Here is a 20829-nt window from a genome sequence, read left to right as displayed (position 1 = left end):
AGGCTGCAGAATATAACCAGCATGACCAAGGACTGTTTTAAAACCAATTACAAACATACTGCTAGATATTAGAGACCACAGTTAGCTTGTAAAGAAAGCAAACTGCTGACCAGGCAGCAAAAGATAATGGCTTTAAATAAACTAATATTTGATCATATTCTTTTAAAGGCAAACATTCTATTCTGTACCTGGCTGATATGTACAGCAGAAACCTGGGCAGAACACACAGATGAGTGACTCGGAGAGTTTGGTAAAGATTTGCAGGGTCCTATTGAAAGCTGTTGTTTCTTCCTTGTTGCTACAATCTTCTGGGCAACTGAAAAATAAGAGATATGCATGTAAATGGAGACGTACAGACTTCAAAATATCACAGTTCTAAAGTATACAGAACATAGGCAAGACATAGGAAAGAGTCTCAGCTACCAAAACTTGACTCCTAAATTTTAAGTTTTATTTCACAAAAACCTAAGGTGGTTGATATGATAATTTTGCTTTTCTGTGGTGTGCTCATCACTATATTATATATATATATATATATTCATTTGGATTTATTTCAGCCAACGGTCATTTAAAAGTCAGCCTCCCAGAAGTAACATGTTTACATTATAAATTCTTACCCATTACTGACAATATTCAGTACTTCAACAGTACCTGTACCAATGAAAACATCAGTGTAAAAATGGTGCTTTGAGCTAGGATAAGGAGGTGACCCATGGGTGCAATACTACTCAATGGCCATGGATTTTTTTTTTATGCAACTCAAAAGAGAAAATTCTGGAGAAATGTTGAAAAATTATGAAAACTCAAATGCAAAAGATGCTTAATTAAAAGATGCATTAACATGTATGTAGTACACGCAGGACCTATTTGTTCGGCTGGTTCTAAAATGGGACTGTCACATGAGAAAGTTTGTCTTGTTAATACTCTAACCTTTTCTTATTTATTTTGTACAGGGAATATTTTGTTTGAGGTAGAAAGTGAAGAATAAATGGTTATACTATATAGCTTTCAATATTTCTCCATAATAATCTGGGGTTGTTATGATCGGGGATCCAGGTTTTCTCTTTGCAGAGTGCTGCAGGTGCAGGCACAACCTGGATCCAGTCATCTGGTGGGCTGGATCTGGCCTGTAGGCTGTAGTTTGTCCACCCTTGCTCTAAGGCCAGATACAGACATTACACTTTTATCAGTATAAGTAATCAGAAACTGGTCTATACCTGTAATAGAGCAGGAGTATGACACATGTAGACTAGTTTAAGAATGGTGGAGCCTGGTCTAATATTTGCACCCCTGCCCCTCCCACCAAAGGACAAAAGTGTGTTCTGTTCACTACCAATCTAAACTATGCCACTTACAGAAAATTGCGTAAGTTAGATTGATTCCGCCTTGGGCTTTTTGAATGTCTGTTCCTAGCCCAAGAGAACTGGGGGGCAGAAAAAGAGCAGTCCTAAGGAGGACAGAGTGGAGTCCAAGGAAGGACAGAGGGAATGGCAGTGGCACACAATACAGAATATGAACTGCCATTTGGGATTTTGGCACTCTGACCCTACCCCTCCCACTGCCCCTAAAGAAAACACCTCTTTCCAGGAGTTGACCAAATGAGGGGTTCTTGGAGGCAGGGATCCTATGTATGGCTGGAAGCTAGGGACTAAGAAAAGCTAGGTTCTCAAAGTCAAAGGCTTGCCTTTCATGAAACCATGCCAGGGCTGACTTCCAGGGGTCCTCTCAGAAGAGGGGGACCGACTAAGGCTATTTCTTAGGGGATCCTGAGGTAGAGATTTCCCCCAAAAGAGACATGATCCATGACAGTTGTGAAAAGAGGTAAATATATAGCTTGTATAGGACAGCAAGGAAAGAATGGCATGAGGTTCACCTCAAATGAAGTGAACACAATATATAAATGATTCTTTTTTGCTTCTGTTAGAGACTTGGTAAATAATTGGAAACCTCTTTATGCTTCTAGCGTAAGAAAATCCAGTGACACAATGGGAGGAAGCCATGCTTGTGGGTCTCAAAACTTTCTGCCTCAAATCATAGCAATGCTGAACTCTACCCCTCCTCTACAAGCTACAATGGTTAAGTATTTTTGTGACAATTATATTCACAGTGTATGTAAAAAGGGGATGCAAGCATCTATTTTAATATTTTATATTTATATTTAATATTTTGTCTCCCTTTATTTTTGACCTATCTGTTTAGCTTCTCTTAGCATTAATCCAAAAAAAGTAAAAAGACCAACTGCAGTACCCTAATTTACAAAGATGATGAATATGGGCATTTCCTATACACTACAGCAAAGTCTATAGATATTTCTCACTTGCAAAAAATGAGGATTCTTAAACCATCTCAGTTAAGCCACTACCAGTGGCTAGAAACCAAAATTTAGAACACCACCTCCTTCTCTCCCCCTAACACACACAGATGCACTCTTTCTCATAGGAAATCAGCATAAACTACTGGACAGGTTTAGTAAGAGGGAATGTTTTTTCATGAGGTCAGACAAGTATGTATTTACTTTTATGGAATATGATATTTCTTTCACTGTTAAACATCCATCATTTAACTTTCCAGAAATACCACTGTACTATAATAACGTCTTCTGTTGGATGCTTTCCTTACATGTAGCAGTTTATTTGTAATCCTTTCCTAAGGGCATTTCAAAAGCACTCATTCAAGTGCTGTCCCATAATAGAAAACTAAGTCATCCTTCATTAAGAATATCACTATAACAGGGTCCTCGCTCCATGCATGGCTGTCCTGGCCCTAGAGTACCCTCTTAGCCCTCAGCCTCACTGCTCTTAGGCAAAACTCCCCTTCTCTCACCTGCCATGCCTTGTTGGCAATTAATCTTCAGAAAATGGGAAGCTGCCCCAGGGCTTCCCAAGCTTGACCTTGCCTTAAGGGCTAATGGTGTGGCTCTATCCATCCCTAGATCATGCCCCAAGCCTCACAGGTACCATCACTCACAACTGTTAATTTAATTGGCCTGTTTCCCCCAGGCACCTTGCCTCTCTCTCAGCTACTCCCAAGTGTAGCCTTCCTACCTGGAGTCACACACACTGTCCCTCTCAGGCTTTGGGCCCCCAGCCCCTACCTGAGCACCTTGTGGGTTCTCACGCCCTCTGGTCCCACTCGTAGCCCTTCTCTGGGCTCCCAGACCCTCTAGTCCCTTCCCCAAACCTCCAGACTGCCACAGGCTGTACTCTCCACATTAGCATTCAGGAGCTACAGCCATCTGGCCTAGGCGATGTTCCCTCAGTGGCCTCCAGGGCCCTACTTCCTACCCAGCTCAGGGCCTGGGTTTATATCGGGGTGGGCAATTAGTTCAGCTGGAGGGCCATTTAACGAGGTTTGGTGACCCGTTGAGGGCTGCAATGGTAACCCCACCCCCAATCACCATCTTGGGACCAGAAGTCCTGCCTCTAACCCTTGACCTTTCCCCACCTCCTCCTGCCCCAGAAGTACTCCTTTCTTTTCGGGGGGGATCCTGGAACTGTAAGAAAAACAAATCATATACTAAGAAAATTAACCATCTACTATAACATACTTTAATTTTATTTTTTTTAAATTGTCCTGATTTATGTTTGCTTTCATAATGTATACAGAGGCAACTGCATAATAGCTCAAAATACAGTCTTACTCATATATACTGTGTATGGTGGGGGGTAAGGGGACGTATGTGTGTGGTTGGGGAGAGTGTGTGTGTGGGTGGTGGGGTGTGTGTGTGGGATGTGGATATGGTGGGTGGGGTCTGCAGGGGAAGGGTGGGGGGTATAGGGGTGGGTCCAGGGAGTGTGGAGGTGAGGGTGTGTGGGAGGGTGTGGGTATAGTGGGGGTGGGGTGTGTGCAGGGGTATGGTGGGGGGTGGGATGCATGGGAGGGTGTGGGGGTGTGTGTGTGTGTGTGGCGGGGGGGCAGGCCTTGGATTTCGCAGAGTGTGACAGTCCTCAAGCCACATGTGGTGGCAGCAAGTGGGGCCAGCCCCGCCCAGCCCTACAGTACTCCCACCCAAGTCCCTGGCTTCACATGGTGGCAGTGAGTAGGACCAGCCCAGCCTGGCCCCAGAGTGTGCGTTTCCACACTCCCACCTGAGTCCCTGGCAGCATGGAGGTGCTGGCTTTCAGTGGGGCGGGTTAGGACCCACGATAATTCTTTCAGCTTATGTAGGGGCCCCCCGGGCCAGATGGAATCACCTGGTAAGCTGGATCCAGCTCCTGGGCCATATTTTGCCTGCTCCTAGTTTATAACCTTTCTAAGCTCAGCCACCTTTTGGGTCATGTGGCTCCTGAATGCCTCCAGCCACATCTGCCACCTGCTAGCTCTTAGCATCCAGGCTCCTGCCACAGTCATTCATCCAGCTCAAATACATAAGGGGTTCACCTGCCTCCAACCTCTGATGAAGCTAGTCATTTCTACTACCAAGATTTATGAACTTGAGATAAAAAACTGACATGGACAAACAGCAACCACAAATCTCTAACACAGGGATCCTTCTTACCAGAGCCACAAACCAAGTAATCTTTTAGGCAAGAAATGTCAAGTTAATTTTGAAAGCTGACATATAATAACTAACTGTAGTCTTCCTTTACAGTGCTCTAGAACACTAGAATGGCTAGAAATTTGAGAGATTTGTTCCAGAGACTGACACTTTTTTCTGTAATATTTAAAAGAACAAGATCTGTTACACTGAGTCCAGTAACATTAAAACGAGCTTGTATATAGATCCAGCCAGTAATAATTTTATAATTAAAAACAGAAGAGTCCAGTTTCAAAACTCAGTGTCTTCCTCTATAACTCTGAAGAGGGCCAGTACAACATTTTAATTAATAATTTCACAGTAATATAATGTGTCACAAGCTCAATAGTTTGATTATGCCAAGTTCACATAAAGTTAGTTATTACTAACATTTACTGTAACAGCTAATCAAACATACTATTTAGAAAAAATTGCATGAGTTGGCTGTCATACAACTGTCTAACTCACAAGAGCTGACGGGCACTTATGGCATGCAGGCATAACAAACCAAGGGAAAAAAACTCCACAAGACAGTGCTACGCAGCAGGAGGTGGGAATTAGGGAACAATGCTGAGCAACAACAAAAGGGTAGCAAAGACACTAGGAGAGAAGAAAACAGTTGAAGCAGAAAAACAGACAGGGAGTTTTATTCATTGAGAGCTGAAGTTGTTATTATGTGCACCATGAACTGTTAGCTAGAAAGTGTAAATGTTTTAAAATATGGAAATCAACCATTAAGGAGACAAGTATATATTTTAAAGTAAATTCAACCCTCACTTCAGGAACCTAAGTATATGTATAGCCCACATACATGCACGTGTATTCTAAACAAAGATGCACACATCAGTACTTTCTTGTGATGGCTTTAAAAACCAGAAAGTGAAAATGAAAATATACTACATCCAAAAACACGCAGATTCCTTTTTCTCCTCCATTATTCAATAGATTTACCTCAAAATCTGAAACTCCGTGAGTATTAACAAAACAGTGGGTTTTCCCATCCCTACATAAGAGACAATATTTTTCAACCTCATAACTGAGCTATGAGTTAGGAAAATATGTTATTTCTGGACTACACAGGAAGGTTGGGATGGGATTGTGTTGTTGTCCCTGCACCCGAGTGAGTAGTAATTGAGACAGGAAAGTGTTGGACTTTGGTTTGTCCTGGTCCATCTGGAGGGGAAACAAAAGGAGGGGAAATGGAGTATTGGCTGCAGGTGGCACAGTGTTTGAGATGGCTTTAAAGTTTTCATGATCCACCCAAGGTAATGAATACGTAGCACCTGTCACTTATATATCATGCCAAAGGGAGACTATAAGTAACATAACTGACCTATGGACCAATATGAAACAGGAATACAGGAGCAGAGGTAAAGGTTGTTATAACAAGCCACATAATATTACATATTCCCATTTAGGTAAAACCTCAAACTGTGGAACGTACTTAAATGTTGGCTTTCTTCACTTAATTAAATTCATTTCTGTATTTAGGATTCTGATTTTACTTCAAATTCCCTGTTATACATGGATACAACAAACTCAGTCTAAGGGTTGCTTGTTTGTTCAAAAATTCCTTTTCAAATACCATACCCATTTTGCACATTTCTAAAAGCACACCATATGCAAAGGCAAACAGGAAGCTTCTTGTATGAATAAGGCCATTACACTGCAGGAGTTCTAGAAAAGAACTGACAAATGAATTTGCAGTTGTTAGTTCTGCCAACACCAGTAGGTACCATTTAAGGAAAATTACGACAACCACTGTTGGTCTAAGAAATAAAACAGAAACTTGCAGTAATTAAATTTAAGATTATTCAGGCTGTCTTGATCAGATAGGATAAAAAGCTATTTATGCAAATGAGATTATTTTTCTAGAATACATCATAACAGACAGATATTGTTTAGCTGTATTTGCATACTATTTCTTTTCAAATGAATGTAATTTTAATGAGGAACTGGTTTGCAGCTTATGTTTTTCATATAAATGAATGATGGCATAACTGTGATTTAGTGAGAATACATGATATAAAAAATGGCTCATATATATGAAGCAGCAGCTTCATTAGTTACATCCCACCTCCAATAGGCCTCTTATCATCCTGAAAGGATGTTATCAATTAATTTATCTTCCTCTAGCATATTGATCATAACCTTCATCAGCTAATCATGCTTAAATTACAGAGGAATATCGTAACACTCTGTCATTTCAGAACCATTGGTTTATTGATCTAGGGTCCTAGAAGCCATATATAAAAATATTTTTAAAATCATTATGGGAAGGTAAGTGAGCAAAGCTAAGGTCAGATTTTAACATTTGCAAAGGATTTGTCTTCATCACACATGATAAAGGCTTAAATTAAGACCAAAACTGAATTGAAAGTCACACAGATAAATGAAAGCCACCTTTCTGGAAAAAATTCTTCACTTAACACATTAATAGCAATGGCAAATACTTGCTTTATCCTTTAACTCTGCACTTGTATCTAATGAGTACCATGAACTTTCACTTCCATAAACCAAGTTTTGCCTTGTGCTTTTTTTTTTTTTTCAAACTAACAGTGAAGAAAACCACAACCCCCCTACCCCCCCAAACCCCCCCCAACAAACAAAACAAACCAATAAACAGCCAATAAACAAACTGCTGGACTAATTTAAAATTATCATAAAGAAATATTTTATTCAGGATGTTTATACACTGCTAACTACAAACCAATAACCATTTGCTGATAGTAATGTTATACAATATCATACATATTTTCCTTTCAATGATCAATATAGCCCATACACTGAAGTACTTTTACATTTAAGAACTGAGGACTGATGCCCTAGGGCAGAAAAAAAAAAGTGGTTACAGAACTATTTTTCTAGTTCTTCTTATGTGCTCATGCACATATCCACAATCTTTCACTTACACAGCAGCTAGACACAAAGGAATCAGTTTTCTTTTTAGAAAGCTAGATTTTTTAAGTTAAAAAGAATACACAAGACTCAGAAAGCTGGGGGGGGGGGGGGGGGGACCTTTTCTGGACTTTCAAAGTTCTCAAATCCTCTTCTTCCTGAACATTTATTACAGACATCCTAATATAAGTTATTTTTTCTGAAGTGTGTTCTTATATTTGCTTTCCTTTATCTGCTCTGAATCGGTGTCAGAACATGGAGCTGGGATTTAAAATGTTCTACCGTGACCTGTATTTAACAGTTTCTCTGAAGAAAGTTTCTTTGCAAAAAATAAGAAAGTTTTATTTCATAAGCACCATTTAAAACATAAGTTCTAATACACAAGAGGATGCAAGAGGGAAGTTTCTCTTACCTTATTTCAAAGCTGCCTGACTGGATACTATCCATGTTTGATTCACACTGATATTTCCATATCAACATCTTTAAACTTATTTCTTAGGTGGTGACTACGCTCTGGCTGCATCTTCAGGTGCAATTACACCAATGCAATAAACTTCAGTGCAGTTTGCACCAGTCAGCTGCTCCCAGGAGCAGAATTTACACGTGCATCCGGAATCATAGCAATTCAAGCCAGGACAGAGCAGCCCCAGGCTAGGAGGGACCCTGGGAGGAGGGGGGTGCGAAGGGGGTTAGCCCCGGGCTCCAGATGGCAGTATCAGGTGGTGGAGGGCCTGGCTGGGGTACGAGGGTACTACAGTACAGGGCTATGCAGCAGGCAGCCCTCACACTTTAGCACCCTTGTGCCAGCCCCAGCCCCGGTCACCTTTTACATGTGCACTGTGGCAATGTAAACTACTCCACCATAGGATAGTACTTACCCCAGACACTACTATCCTACACCAGAATTAATTAACTTACTGTGCCCTAATATGGGCACACATGTAGACAGTGATGCTTTACTGAGGAGCTAATTAGTCAACTGCAATAAAGCACGTGTGTGTGTAGATGCACCTTCAGTGTAGCAGCACCCATGGCCTAAAGACACTGCTTGGGCTGCTTCAGTTCTGAACACTACATCCCAATTCAGGCAACTCTAACACTTTTGCCCCAGTTAAAGGTCCAAAGCTTCTAAAGGTTCAAAATCCAGATAAAGATTAAATAAACAATTTAAAAACAACAACAGCTCATGTCTAGCAACACTGCACTTTGCATGCAGCCAAAAAAAGGCTGAGATCTCAAAATAGTTAGAGTATTTACTCGAACGTTGAAGTATACATAATTGCAAAAAAACTGAGCATTTAGAAAAAGTTTTTCTTTTACAAGTTCTCCACTATATATTTTTAACATAGACTAGTTTAGTTTTAGTCTTTGCCAAAAGCAGAAAAAATGTGCCCCTTACTGAAATGCCCTTCTGAACTGGCTGTCTCTCCTAATTTCCTCCTATATTCTACCAGACCAACCCAAAGCCTCTACAGCCTTTTAAAAGAGAAATTACACCATATTAACCCTCAAGAAACCACTTTTATTAATGTGTGTGTACACGTACACACACACATTTTTTTACAATGTGTGTATGCCTCTATATATAATATATATTATGTGTGTGCGCAAAGCACTGGATGCTCTTCAGCTTCTCTTGACCCACCAAAACAGATGATCCAAATTTGAAGATTTGGCTTCTATTCTGGTGATGAGTACATGCAAAAGTGCAAATTTCTTTGACTATTCTTTTCCCTCATTCTAAATTACAAGCACCTTGAATTATTTTAATAGCAATAGTACATCAAGCATTTATCTCTATGATTATATGCTTCTCACATAGTGAACCAGAGTGCATACCAATTATGTTTTGATTTTTTGTAATAACTTTCTCCTCATATTAAATGCCAAAAAATCACTGTTCACTGTGTTTCGATTTGACATGCAAAATTCATCCCATGAAAAGTTGAAAATGACTAACTACTAATAATTAGTCACTCATGGATAATTAGTCATCATCACCAACCCCCTTACAGTGACAAACTAACCAGATTACATTGTATTTAATTTCAATTTTCTTGAGTGATCATTCTTCACTGGGGACGAGCTGCATGTCAATATTGGAAAAAAATAAAGTGGAACACATATTTTCACATTCACACCCACCAACTACCAATTGAGTATGAAGCTCAGACAAAAGGACAAATCATGGCCCCAGTGATTTAACTGAATTTTGACTTGGACCATATTTTAATTTTAGGAATAAAAGAGAATTTTTGATAGTTGTGGATAATTAAAAACTGAAATTTAGAGAAATGTATCAATGTCTAAAACTTTACAGCATCACTAACATCTGCTGCCATACATATTTTATGCTCTCTCCTAAACATGCCTGGGATGCACAATCTAAACAAGGAATGTGTGTGAACAATATCTTCTAAAAAGTGAAATTTAGCATGTGTAGATTTCTAACCTACATAAGAATGCACTCCATTCATTTAAAGGCTTAACTTAAAACTGGAGTGTCTAAATAATTTGAAATATTTGATCAATTAAGGGAAAATTATTAATTTGCATTGGTTATCTTGTACAGACAATTTGTATGGAATGCCCATAAAACACAGCAGAAATAAAACTTGTTAACATGTAGGTTAGATAACCAAGATCATAGAGTTATTTACAGATTCAGGTCTGTCCAAAAAACAGAACTCAGTGCTTGTGAATTTAAACAAAAGCAGTAAATGCTGTCTGCGCCCTAACAAGACAAACAGCCACCATTATATTAAAGGTGCAAACTCTTGGCATGTGATAAAATACTTAAAGTAATGAAGACACTGGTAAGTACTTTATTACAAAAATTAATTACATTCCTTCAGCTAATATACAAAATCTTGCTATCAGTTTCAGAGTGGTTTTACAGTAGGCCACAAAGCCTGTACATATGTAAACCTAAAATCTATTTGCCTTCTTTAAAAAAGTCAGCATGTGTGAAGTTAACAGGACAGCAGACCTGTGCAAAGCAGCTAGTATTCACTTCAGATTCAGATTCAATTCAGTGATTCAAATCACTGTCCCAAATCAATTTGGCTGAATCTCTGAATCAAACAGGCCCCATCCCCCGCCCGCTCTCCCAGCCCCATCAATGGCTGCTCTACCTGGCCCTAGCCTTCTGGCTCCTTGAAGAAAAAAAAAAAGCCCAGCACTCACTGGCTGCTGCCAGGCCGGAGGGGGATGGTGGCGATCCCTGCTTCTCCTCACTGCATGAGGGGCTCTGCCATGAGCCCCCAGAAGCCCTGACAGCCATTGCAGCAGCTGGTGAATGCGGGGTTTGTTTGTTTGTTTTAAAAGAACCAGGAGCTGGGGCCATGCGGGGTATGGAGGCTTGTGGCAGTGGGGGCAGCAGGGATGGCCCCCCTGCCTGGCAGGAGCTGGTGAGCAGGGGATTTTTTTTTTTTTTTTTTTTTAAAGAACCAGGAACTGGTGCCGGGAGGGTCAGCCATGGGGGGCGGGGGGGGCTGAAAGAGTGGGCGGAGGTGAGAGTGGGCGGGTGCCCCATGGTCCCCGCCAGCACAATCCTCTCCCCCTGCCCGCTACTTACCAGCATGGAGTCCAGGTCCAGCTCCCTGCAGCAATGAGTAGGGACTGCCCGAATCTCTGAAGCTCTCCGAATCTTTTCCAAATCGATTCAGAGAGGTTCAAATTGATTCGGACCTTTTTACTGGTCTCCTGATTTGGTTCAGATTCAGAGATTTGGCCACCAAATTGGGCCGAGTCTCCTCCGAATCGAATCAGTACCCGAAGCTTCGTGGAGCCCTACAGAACATTTTTCAGCAAAAAAGATAAAACTGATAAAGAAATTACAGAATATTTGTTATATGAGATTCACAAAACTATTGCTCAACTAACATTTTTATTTCCGAAACATATATGATTACATGAGAGGTCTCATTTCAAGGTTTTTCTAAATCAGAGCATGCTAAGTTTTTGGTCTATAATGAGAGCAACATTTCCAAGAAGTTTTCACTTGAATATTTCTTTCTTGATGCCCAACCCAAATGAACCTTCCTTCTACCCCCATGTAACTTTCATCATAAATACAACTCCTGCAAAATCATTCATTTTTAATAATCTCCTAGGACCTTCAGATCATGAAGCATTGTTCTTTTGCTTTATTATATGTCAAATAATTGAATCATAGCATTAGTATATAGAAAATTTGGTTGGTACAGGGGTTGAAAAAATGGATTGTAAAAGAAAAAAAATTCTGTTTTTCAATGTAAGTGTTTCCATATAATTCTATCCAGGACACTCCCGACCCCTCTTACATTAAAAAATTATTTATGAAAATTGTTTGCTCTTTCCAACCCCACTGCATGCACATGAAGAAACAAGAGTTAAGCATTGTTGAAGAAAGAGGTTACTTGAGTTTCAAAAGCAAAATAAAGCACCACTGCTCTACTCCAGGATATAGATGCAAGAAAAGAAGGTTAGCTGAGTACCAGAGATCTGAATTAAAGTTAAAGAGGTATATCAGGTCACCACCTCTCGCCAAAAACAGGAACTATGCCTCCATAATGAACAAGTCCTCACTGTGCTCAATTTTTGAGCTAATCACGATTAGAAACACTGTTGCCACAGTAACAGGACTAACGGACCCATCTTTAATGTTTCAAAAAGCTGTTCATGTGTTAACTTCTTGTGAAGTTTTAAACTTCTTAGACATGGATCCGTCTCTCAAGATAATCAAAACAGCTTCATTCAAAACAGTAATCTAGCTCCACCTTTTTAGTTTCAAAGGCTAGGGACAGATATTTAAAAAGTTTGAGCCTAAATTGATACAATCTTTGCAGGTTTGTCTAACCTGGCTAGGCTAAATCACTTTGTACCTGTACAGACATCCCAGAAATGCAGGCACATGCCTGCAGTGGCTCAGGCTAGAAGCTGCGGAGAGTGCTAGAGCAGCCCTCCCTTCCTTCCACATCACTGAGCTGGGGGGGAGGGGGCTAGTGGCCAGGACCCAGCAAGATGTTCTGATTAGCCCAGCAGGGAATTGATAACAGTGGTTATCACCTCTAACACAGTGTTTATCACCCCATTAAGAAAACAGGAGAGGGACATTACCAGGAAGAGGGACATTGATTCTGCCTGTTGATTCTACCTGTTGATTCACCACGGACCATAATCAGCATGTGGTCTGCTAGCTCATATGGAGACACCTCTCTGCATGGCAAATGGGAGCGGGGAATTCCTGTTTAGCAGAGAGTGATGAAGGGGTGAGGGGGAGCAGCCCACAGTCTCTGGAGCTGCAGCCAGGGAGCAGAGAGGAGGGGCCAGCCCTGCTGTGAAGCAGAGAGCCCCGGCCTGCCCAGAGAGCATGCCGGAATGCTGGGGGAGTCTGATTTAATTTAAACCAGCAAGGAGTCTGGGACAGACACTGCATAAACCTGTTTCACCCAACTCAGTTACGTCTGATACTACATTCAAACAGGGTTATCGCAAACTGGTTTCAGCCATTTTTAAACTTGTTTATGTGCACTGAACATCTGTTCTGTTACAGGTTTAAACCAGTTTTTGATTGCTTAAACCAGCTGATGTGTAATGTCTGTCCCCAGCCAAGAGTACAAAGATAAATACGAACTGCACAAAACACTAGTGAAGTGAAGTCTTGTCTAGTTTGGAAAGACCAAATCTTTACCCACATCCAAAACCTGTCAAAAAGCAAAAGCTAGATCCTGGGAAATCGTCTATGTGAAAACAACATGGCTATTTAACCCAAAATCCAATTATTAAATTTTCCACAGCACATTCTACACATCGATTTTGAAATAACAGGAAAAAAAACACACTGACACGTAAAGTCCCTTGGCCAATCCAACACCTTTCTTTTTTTTTTAAGGATACAAGTTTTACATATTTATGGGACTTGAGAACCAACAAGAGGGATTTCAATTCTGTTGATTTTGCTAAGAATGGTTTTAGAAATGCACAATAAGTTAGTAATCAAGGTCACTTACTTACCTCAACAGTCAATACTTGGAGTTATAAGCACTGAGCTCAATTCAATCCCTACTGGTTTGCAAGAGGGAACAGCAAAAAACTTTTTCTGCTGCATACTATCTCCAGGTACTTGCCAGGAAGGAATAGCTTCTGCAGTCAGAAGCCATCCTTTTAAATTGCTAGTAACACTACCAACATCTTAAAAATCAGGCAGATCATTTCTCAAATGATGTCTAATAAAACGCCTATGCACATAGTCAGTTTCAATAAATGTAATGCCAAGAATTTAAAAATGAGAAAAAAAAACCCTGCCTTGCAGAAGCCCCAAAGCTCCTGCTGACATAAGTGGCCAATTATCTAAAAGACGATCAAGTTCTTTCTCAGTTCCATGACAAACTTCAGTTCTGTGCTCAAACTTGCAAGAGTGAATACCGTTTATAAGAACTGCTGATTTCAATGCTTTGATAATAGAAGATCCCCACCTAGAAAACAAGGCACAATGCTGTCATCTGCCTTCACTGCAAGTGGCATGATGTGAGATCCTTGAAGCTAGCTGAACACCACATGCATTCTGTTGGGTCTATGCAAAGGAAAAAATTAAACAGTATCCAGCTATTAGAAGGGCTTGGTGGTAATTTTAAGAGAGAAATTTAAGATTACCCTGATAGTTACAACAAGAAGTCTGATCCTCAATTTTTATGGCAACAGTTGTAGAGCACGCCTGGCTTAGTTTCAGACAAGACTTTTAGCATCCCAGGTACAAATGAAAATGCTTGTTTAGTACTTAGATTAGCAAGCCGGCAATGAGTCTGAGAAACTTCAGAAAATTTGCAACCCTTTCCTTTTCTTATGTCTTCAACTGATGACCTTCCTGAACACTCTCCTCAGCCTAAATCAATTCAACGTTCTCAGTTTGCTCAGCCTAAATCAATTCAAAGTTCTCAGTTTGCTTCCCATCCATTATGCATAGATATTCTTTAAAATATTTCAGGATATTCCAAGTAGAACCACAGAAAAACCTTTCCAAATGGCTTAATTTGAACCATCTCAAGTTTTCCAAAACAGCAAGTGTCAATTTTATTCATAAATTATTCCACAATACCAATTTTCAGCCTTATTTCAATTACCAACAATACTAATATTTTACAAATCACTAAAACTAGTGTCCTTGCCCTGACTGAAAGCAATACATTTTTGGTGATGGAAGAAAAAAAGCTATGGAATAGAAAACAGTATCCAAGTAATGGACTAATGCAGAAATGTTCAACCTTTTTTTTCAGTGTATCCCCAGCAGGTCAGTCGAGAAGCAGGGAGTCCCCTGACCAGTCAATGAGCAGGGGGTAGTGGGGCTGCGAAACCAAAAGCACTGGCAGCAAAACTGGAAGCACCCCCACTTCTCCGCACCACTGCCTTGTACCACCTAGGGCCTTCCCAAGTAGGGAAGAAGGTCACAAATTATACCAGTGAGTTAATTTACATTATGAAGTAATCCCTGCAGAAGCTCCTATATTGAAATTATTCAACTGAGCTAAATAAAAGGGGAAAAGCATGCATGGAAATTAAGTAGCCAGAATTAGAAAAACAGCAGCAAAATTTTGATTTAGTAGATTTAGAAAAATGATACATAGGTACATTCTTACATCATAATTGCCTTTTTTCATCATGCCAACAGGCCCTGCTGATGACTATTTCTTAACTTCCTCTCCTAAGTGGCCATTACATACAACAATATATTGCTAGAACTGGGGATATATGGCTGGTTTACATCTTTATTGCAACTGTATTTTAGTTCAATATTCCATGTTTACAATAAATAAATGTTCAATAAAAAATAAATTTATTCTGCAATTACACATTATGAGCACAGCAGTAATAACTATAAGAATTGGCACTAAAACTAAAATGTTTGTGAAAAGGGAACATTAACATAAACATCCCCTCCTAAAATTGCTCTGCATGCCATTTCAAATGCAAGTCAATTTTGAGGCCAAACTGCTTTCATGCTATGCTTTTAAACAAGACCATGCTCCCGTTTCAAGCATGTGTGGCATCCAGACACAAGCTGTTATATAGAATGTAAAATCAATTTAAATTAAATTATATGCAAGTAAGCCATGAAGTACTGTGTTCTAGAAATTGGGAGTAAAGAAGAAAAAGTAGCTCAAAAATTATTTCAAAGGGAAAGAAACTCTAAAAGTACCTTGGTTACTGAATCAGATGGGGAGAAAAAAAAGTTTTGTGATGAAGGCTATTCTTGGCATTTGCAACCAGTAAATAATGCAAACATATCACAATAATCAGTTAAATGGAATTTCACTCTGGCTTTCTGTTGTATTTATGGTGCAAACTATCATTTCAGGTCAAAAGAGAACATTTTTTCCTTAGGAGCTACGTGTAGCTGGTGAACTGTATGGGTAAGTAACCAAAGCATCAAGGTTAGCAAAGTAACCAAAACATTTACATAACATTTGTTACAGATATGTAGACGGGGAAAAGTTTTTGTAGGTGAAATCTTTTATTGAACCAACTTCATGGTTAAGATAGATTTTTAGATCAACCATGCACCTTGCCCAATAAAAGATATTACCCACAAAAACTCATGCCTCTCACATATTTCTTAGACCATCACAACTACAATGTCATCTCAGCAGTACCAAAACATAGAGATATGTAGATAATCACTTTAAGGTGTCAAACAAAATCATTCTAGGCCAGAAGATGAAAGCCCAATACAGGCTTTTTTATTTGGCTACATATATAGTTATAGTTATTCACTGAACTTAGATGACTCTATTAAACCACATTCACCCCTGAATATAGGCTACACATACAAGGTACAAAGACTCATGTTTTGTGTTTAGAGTTTCCCTCTCTCTCTCCTCTGCAGCACGTATCCAAAGGCAAGCAAAGAAAGGGCATAAGTACCAATCTACACGATTCTTCCACATGGCAACACATCAAGCAACATTGTCCTTAGTCAATGTAAGGATAAAAGTTAAAAACATCCATTATGGTTTATTCATACAAAGGGATGTCCAACCTTGGAGAAAACAGAGGCCACTGTGCCTCCACTATGCCACAGTGTATGGGAACCAAGGCCACCTTGAGTCAGGGGTTCCTAGGTCCCATGATGAGCCATGCTGACCTGGCCCCCGGAGACCATGGTGGCAGCAGCATCCAGAGCAGTGGAAAGAATAGTGCCCAAACAGGATCCTGTGAGAGGCAAATTTACCGGTCCAGAGCTGCAAGTACCTTGTGCCCCACAGATTGGACAGCTCTGATCTTAGGCATTATTTATGCTGATCACATTAATTTGAATCTCTGTATAAATTTTGCTGGTTCTAGAAGTGCCCAATAAATTAAAAAACCCAAAATTTCTTCACCACCATAGCAGAAACTGGGAAAAACCTGGACATGGTTGCTGGGGGAACTGGTAGTACACATTCCTTTTCAGTTGTGTTGTCTCCATTACCTCTGATACACTCAAGTAACCCTCAAATTGCTTTTTGGATCTCTTTTCAAAAGGTTGCTGTCCATAAGCTGTGCCCATCAACATATGTCTCAGTAGTTTGATCTGCCCCTCTGAACTGCCTCCTCTCAATGCATCAATTCCATGTAGGAAGACTAAACATATTTGGGAGTCAGGCATTTCAGGGTTTTATTTTTGGCAAGCCAAAATCTAAATTTGTTGCAATTTCCACTTTTCTTAAAACAGTTCATACATCATTACTGAAATATTGGGTAGGTTGAGTAATGTTGGGAAAGGCTTTTAAGATAGAACATACTAAGTTAGCACTGATTAAAATATATCTATTCTTTCTAAAATGAGGAATTCATTTCCTTGCATCATCCTACATGGGACAGATATGTATGTGATTTCTTCATGTAGTCAACTTATGAATCTTTTATTAAATCTTACTGGCTTTTGTACACTTGGGTTCAGTATTAAAAAGTTTTATATGAAATATAGAATGTGTATTGTACATAAACATACACAGTAAGTTGATTCCTCAAATTGTACACACCCATGTCTCCAAGATGAACATCTGCATGAAATCTAATCATTACCTAAGATGACTACTGAAAACTTTCAAGTTTCTCCTGATTGTTATAACAGAGACTGAATTTTTAATCAGAGATGCAGTGCTTGTCTGTATTCTTTTTATCTCATTGTATTAAAACAAATTCATCTTCATTTATGTCACAGTTACCTCTTAGGGTTGTTAATTTGCTGGAAATGAAGCTATTGTTTAATTGCGCCTATTAATTGGGGATTTAAATGCCGACTGTAATAAACAGTTACCTTCAGAATGGAACAATGTCAAGGCTGCTAACATTAATTTTGAATTGGAGAAAATTTTCAGGACAGTCAAACATTAATATCAAACCAGAAGTGTATTTTCTCACCTCTCATGAAAGGCAAGTGAATGGTGATATTTTGTATATGCTACTTATTTGGTGTTTAACTGCATAAGTTTTCCCCTGCTGTAGGAAACTTTTCAAATATATGCACCATGACTTGATTGGATTATTTATACTGTGCTGTAATTGAGACTGAAACTATGAACTCTCGTCCGTTATCAAAAAATGAGCCTGTTCAAGGTCAATATTACCCCAACCGTCATTATATAAAACTTAAAAAAGAAAAAAAAAAGATTTTTCCTGTTCCAGGAGCAATGCAAGTCATTTAAGGTAGGTACTGCACTTCCTTATCACCTCAAACTATCTTCTACTGCCTCAGTTGTTCTCGTTTTCTGAGGCACTATGGTATTTCATGCATTGACTTTTCTTCCCTGGTGTGGCCCAGACACTAATGGAAAATGAACAGTGTTTCCTGTTCCATCTTTAATTATAGTTTATTGTTTTTTATGCCAGAGTGTATTTTATGGGGTGAAATTTACATGCCGGTGTACAAATAGTGATGCCACTGCATAAGATAAAATGTAAAATAAATAGCATATTCTCCTCAGTGGATTTAGTGCACATGTAGAATCAGAGAGACTGCAAAAAGACATCTAAACCACCCCCCTTGGCTCAAGGCAAGATCATCTGTGTCTAAACCATCCAAGACAAATATTTGTCTAACCTAGACACTTAGAAACTTAGAAACTTTGAATGACAAATTCCATAGTTCTTCTAGATCATCTGTTCTGTACTTGACCACCATCATAGTTAAAAAGATCCTCCATCCAATCTAAATCTCCCGCACTGCAAATTTAAGCCCATTACTGTAGGCACAGAGAACAGCTAGTCACCATTCCCTTAACACCATTTACATGTTTGAAAATGAAATCCAATCTTTGTTGGATATATACATTTTTGATATTTATAAAATATTTGATATTTATATATTTAAAATTTTCAGGATAGTCAAATATATAAATATCCAACCTTTGTTTTCTCTTCTTCCAGTTGTTCTAACATTTCCTCATGCCATGTTTTATAATCCTCCAATCATTTTTGTTGTTCTCCTGTAGGCTATTCCCAATTTGTCCAGATCGTCCCAAAACTGTACACAAGTGAAGTCTTGCCACCCTATGGGATGCCAGCCATACCCTGGAGGACTGTCATGTGAGCACAGAAAAATGCTAACAATCTTCAATAGGACACCTCGTAAGTAATGCATGCCTCAACTCTAAGAGCTACTGTAACTGTTTCTAGTGGTAAAGATCTTTGGATTATGTGTTCTGTATACCAGGTATGAAGGACTGCATTTGAAAACATTTAATTAGGTCAGATCTGCACTACTAACTTCAACAAGCTTGTATACATCCAGAAAGGATGAAAGAAAATGTAATCCCTGACTGACATACCTGCACTGTTAGACATGGCTAGAGTAGTAGCAGGTTTATGGACAAAACTGCTCACTTGCTAGTATAGGGTTTGGTGGATTTATATATTTCTTATTTTTGGCTTGCAGGACAACTTCTCTCTATTAGTGAAAAGTTACGTTTCTACCATAAAACTGCAGCCATAAAAAGAGCCTGCCACTATTCTGATACAAATACTACACTCCTGTTGTATTGCACAGCATCAAGAAACGATTTATACAGATAGCCAAAAGATTTAAATATTAACTTTCAGAGTGAAAAATCCAATCTGGATTTGAACAACTAAATCTATATTCTATGGTCAATTCCACATACAACGCAAACCTATCCCAGAGTTACTTTAAACACAGAAATCACAAAGTTCTTTAAACAGTCAAAAGAAAAATAATCAGCCGAAAGACCTGCTAACAATTCTTTTTTAAACACCCACTGTTTTATTTCTAATGCTTGAAATGCACAAAGTAACCATAGCAAGGTGGGACAGGATTTCAGCCTTATCATCCCACAGAAAATTCAAGGATGAACTGTACCCAAGAAAGAACAATTCTCATTCTGCTAAACTTGAGTACTTAGATCCAAGCAGTTTATTAGGGTAATTCATAACCGACAGAGCTATGGATAACTAATGTAAACAAATGATTAATGTAAGTTATGATATGAGTTTCCCATGATCTCTAGTAGTCATGACCTCTGCAACTCTAAGGCTACTTTTTCTCAGTGCATTTTTAAGTACTCATAAGAAGTAGTAAATTAAAACAGTACCTTCTTGGTGCATTACATTTTTCACTTATATGTCAGTCAAAAAATAGATTTCAGTATTTTGCTGTTAAAGCTGAATATTAGGGCAATTCATATTTTACCAAGCATAGAAATCTGGTTAAAAATAAGGCTGTGTGTTAAAACCCTCTAATCACTGCCAATCTAAATCTGTTCCACAAGTAAGAATATGATTAGCATTTCGTATCATTTAGCCCCCTGCTTGATGCAAATTGTCTTCCCAGATAAGGTGAGTGAGTATTCCAATACATCAGCTATACAATCTGGGTAACGGCTGGCATCTAAAATATAAATGAGAAAAAATGAGCCCATTCTTTCTTTGTAACTTATCAAGCTGTCATGTGAGAAGAAAGAATTTTCTGAAGACAAAAATATTTCTGACACTGCACTTAAGGTAAAGATCTTTGTACTTGAATTCTTCTCAAAACATAATAAGAGTTCAGCTACTCCTATTTTTCAAGTGGGAACAATACATAAAACCTAGCACTTCTCCCTAATATAGAGATTGTTTTAATTTAAAAAACTAGAAAATGCTAGCATTATGAAAATGAAAATAGACTGAGGTCAGTCAAAATGTTTCACCTCAAAGAAAACTGAACATAACATATACTCAAAGTAACAAGAAACTTTGTGCTGTAATACGCTTTTTCAAAACTGAATAATCTAATTTAGGGGCAGGCGATTATTTCGGGTGAATGGCCGCTTACTGAGTTTTGGCAAGGTGTCAAGGACCGCATGACAGGCAGCCAGGGGCAGATAAATATTAATTTTCTAAATTTTGGGGCAGCCCTGCGGGCTGGATAGAATGGCCTGGTGGGCTGCATCCGGCCC

General features: G+C 39.1%; 1 protein-coding gene across 5 annotated transcripts in view; it reads right to left on the bottom strand.

The window, feature by feature from the left end:
* AGAP1 (ArfGAP with GTPase domain, ankyrin repeat and PH domain 1) overlaps nucleotides 1–20829 on the bottom strand; it is a 589050-nt gene that overhangs the window by 307022 nt on the left and 261199 nt on the right. For all 5 annotated transcript variants that reach the window (XM_019492038.2, XM_014594255.3, XM_059727176.1 and 2 more), the window contains exon 7: nucleotides 189–316. In XM_019492038.2, the coding sequence (XP_019347583.1) occupies nucleotides 189–316 (128 nt within the window). The remainder of the gene's footprint in view (nucleotides 1–188; nucleotides 317–20829) is intronic.

The sequence above is a fragment of the Alligator mississippiensis genome, chromosome 4 (genome assembly GCF_030867095.1).
Source record: "Alligator mississippiensis isolate rAllMis1 chromosome 4, rAllMis1, whole genome shotgun sequence".
In the NCBI taxonomy this organism is placed as follows: Eukaryota; Metazoa; Chordata; order Crocodylia; family Alligatoridae; genus Alligator; species Alligator mississippiensis.
Note: the sequence above shows the minus strand (reverse complement) of the source record. Positions and strands in the feature narration are given on the sequence as shown.